General features: G+C 34.8%; 1 protein-coding gene across 1 annotated transcript; it reads right to left on the bottom strand.

Moving 5' to 3' along the window:
- Positions 1–254: 254 nt before the first annotated feature.
- On the bottom strand, positions 255–1,007 carry ZFP42 (ZFP42 zinc finger protein). Its single transcript, XM_016129339.2, is given in 5 exon segments — positions 255–514; positions 517–570; positions 573–624; positions 626–788; positions 790–1,007. Coding segments are annotated over 5 exon segments (747 nt in total).
- Between the last annotated feature and the right edge of the window lie 2,790 nt (positions 1,008–3,797).

The following is a 3,797-nucleotide window of genomic DNA, read 5'->3' on the forward strand; positions in this document are numbered from 1 at the left end:
AGTGAATTCATTATTGATCTTCCTGTTGGAAGCATGCTATAATTCTGTACACGATGTTCTTAAAAGCTATCACGACCTACGTGAGTATCTTAGTAACGTTAAAAAAATATGCCTTGTAGGGTTGCAATATGGATTCAAAAATTATTCGCTAGAAACAATAATTAATGAGGTATATTTGTCCCCAATCACACTTTTGTTAATATGCTTAGCCATCTAAGGATTATTTTCCATCTTCTTTTTCATTGATTTTTTTTTCATTTTGTGTGAGTTAAGATGTGAGCTTTCAGATTATTTGATTGAACAAACCTCTTGTGACAGCCTTCAAAAGAACACAAAATGTTTCTCCCCAGTTAGATGCGTACACGTGTATGCAAGTTGAAGTCCAGGGAAAAGCGTTTTCCGCACCCTTCAAAAATGCACTGAAAGGGCTTCTCTCCAGTATGAATCAGAAAATGTCTTTTTAGTTTTGAGCTCTCTTTGAATACTTTCCCACATTCTGCACACACGTGATCTCAGGGACATGAACAAGGAAATGCTTCCTCAGAGAAGCTCTATTCTTCAACTGCCTGTGCATTTACTCTGAGGACAATTTTTTTCTGCAGCATCATATTCTTTATTTTTTTCTTGGCTTCTTTCCAGCAAATTCTGCAGCCTGTTTAGGATCTGATAAGTTAGTGCTGGGTATTCCTCCAGGAGGAAGCTGCTTGTCTGTCAGGTATTCAGAATATTCAACAAGTGAATTCTCTCCAACAGTCTGTTGAGGAAGCTCTTTTTGTGTGTGTGTTTTGCAAGGAACATTCACAAAGTGAGCTTGCTGTAAAAATATATTGAGAAAGTTCATGTTCTGATCCTTCTTTCAGGTAGTTTACGGACGTAAGAAGTATGTCTTTGTCCAGGATGGGTTCAGAAAACTTACCTCTTATTAGGTAACAGTCAGAAAAGGAATCCTTTTTATCAGCCTGATAGCTAGTCTCATGGTAACCACTTTCATCACACAAGGCCCACATCGTGTCCAGAGGTTTCTACTGCGTTGGCGCTGTTGTAACTGGAGTTGGCTTATCCCCACTGAGAGCTGTTCCACCCAGGCCTTTTCATCCATGTGTCTTTACTCTTGGGTTCAGTTGCTGTTCCATGCCATCCCGCCTCTTTTCTTCTTGAAGGTTTGCATCTGGATATATCAATCACTTCCAGGTGCAGTGATCTGGGTAAATCTTCAGCAAGCACCTGCTTTGACATGGTAATCATCAGGTAAAATATATCTCAACATTAGAGGGTCAAAAATGACCTTAAAAAAAGGCCTAGAATTTATTTTTCAATAATGGAATGGCTATGTTTACATCTTTGAAAAACTCGTCAAGAGAGTAAGAGAATGAGCTCTGATGTACAACATGGGGCTATAGCCAGACCTTACCTGGGTATCCTCACAATTTATCTGACCTACCTGGATCACTTAATGTTCACTGGGCATTCACTATACACTAACCTCAATCTAGGCTACTCGTGGGCTGAGATACATCAGTAAGTAAACATAGAAACATACTCATAAAGTAGACATTATTACGAGCATATAAAATAAGTACTGTGTGTGATATGGTATACGGTGAAGTGCTATAGAATGAACAAAGGGGCTGGTAGAAAGCAGGAGTCTGTAGTTTTAAATAGGGTGTTCAGGCAAACCTTGACTGAGGTAGTGCCAGCTGACTAAAAACTTGAAGGAGGTAAGGAAGCAAGATACACCTAATTTCTTATATAATACTGTTGTGAACTTCAAATTAAATAAAATGCATATAAAGTGTTTAGCACGGTTCATGGCAGAGAGCAAATAAATGCTGAACACTTATGTGAGCTAGTGTTATTTTATTACCTTTATATTCATGCTGTAAGTATAGGTGGGATCCTGCTATGTGCCAGGCACTATTCTAGACTAAGGTTGGCATATTTCTTTCTGTAAAGAAACAGATTTAAGCTTTGTGGGCCCTACGGTCTGTCACAACTATTTAACTCTGCCATGGAAGCAAGGAAGCAGCCATAGATACTACATGAACGACAAGCATGACTGTGTCCTAGTAAAACAGGCAGAGGCTGGATTTGGACCAAGGACCATATTTTACCCATCTCTGTTCCCAAAGATGGGGATCTAGAGATAAGACACATAAAATACATGCACTCCCATCTCTTATGAGTGTAAGTCAAAATAAAGGTACATGTGGTCTAGGCCTGAATATTTTCCTGTCATTTCCCTAAAAATGTAAAAGCAACATTATAAAAGTTGTAGTATGGATTTATTATACTTTTTCTAAGAGACTTTGCTTGATATTATAGTTGCGTGCCTCATCTCTTAATTTTATTGTCCTAATATCTTGCTGTAGGAACAAAAATTAAATGCTTTTATTAAAAAAGCATATGTGAAAATAGTAGAGTGAAAATTAACAGCTTGAAAATATTTTTAAATTGCCTCATTTAAAAATACAAACTAAATAGATTCAAGCCATTTACTTTTGATAAAAAAAATACACAATAAAAACAAACATTCATTTCGATTGCTAAGGAAAAAGTTTTAAATATCTTCTTAAACATTTAAACATATATTATATAAACTATATAATGTTCTGTGTTTTATATAAAGACATTATAAATAAAATAAATTATATATTTATATATAATGTATAAATGTTATTATATATAAATTGCTAAGAATGGAGTAGATATACAGATGGAATATTTGTAGATATACACAAATGTTTAAGAAAAAATATAAAACTTTTCCCTTAGCATTTGAAAAGTATTTTTTTTTTTTTGATTCTATGTTTTCATTTGTTTGTTTGTTCATTTGTTTTGCCAGAGGAAAATGATATTATTCTTTTAAGATAGTACTTTTTTTTAATTTAAAAAATTTTTCAATTATAGTTGACATACACTATTATATTAGTTTCAGGTGTACACTATAGTGATTATATACACCTTATAAAGTTTAGTACTCATCTGACATTGAAGTGGTTTATTTATTTATTTACTTTATTTATTTTCGAGGTGGTATTTTAAAATGTGGCTATTTAAAATGATTGCAAACTTTTATGTATAATGTTTCTATATAATGTTATACACATATATATGTATACATATAAAATGTGTAATGGTACAAGCGTTGTTACTTATTCTGTCTTTTAAAAAGGTCAAGTAAACCAGGGAGATTGTTTTCATGAATATTTCTTTAACAAAATCTTGTTCTTGTAGATAAAAATAATTTTTAAATCATTTTGTATTATTGAATATAGCACCTTCAGAGCAAAATCACTAGCAATTGATCTAAAGTTTGAGTAGAGCACGAAATTCATCCCCCATTAGTCTATTGAAAATAATTGCAATTTGGTTTGAATTCGGTTTTTCTCTCCATACTTTTTTTTTTGCCATCTCCAGCTCTCCTATTTCATTTTCAGGAATAATAAGCTCTCCCTTCAGTAAAGCTCCAGGCTCTTCCCTCTCAATAAAATACTAGCCACTCTCACTTTCCCTTTCCATACAGCATGTGCCCTGCTCCCCCCGCCCACCAACATGCACGCACGCACACACATGTACACACACACATCCACACATCAGATCTCCACTTAAATATCACTTCCTCGGACAAGTTTCCTTTGATTCTCGGTCTCAGTTGGGTCCCCAAACTAAATGTTCCCACTTGCTCTCAGTTTAACACTGATCAGAGGCTCTGGGTATTGATTTTTTAAGGTCTGACTTACTACCAGACTGTTGGTCTATGAGAGAAAGGTTCTCTTCTGCCTTAGTCACATGTCCCA

This window comes from Rousettus aegyptiacus, unplaced genomic scaffold (assembly GCF_014176215.1).
Source record: "Rousettus aegyptiacus isolate mRouAeg1 unplaced genomic scaffold, mRouAeg1.p scaffold_m13_p_11, whole genome shotgun sequence".
Lineage (NCBI taxonomy): Eukaryota > Metazoa > Chordata > Mammalia > Chiroptera > Pteropodidae > Rousettus > Rousettus aegyptiacus.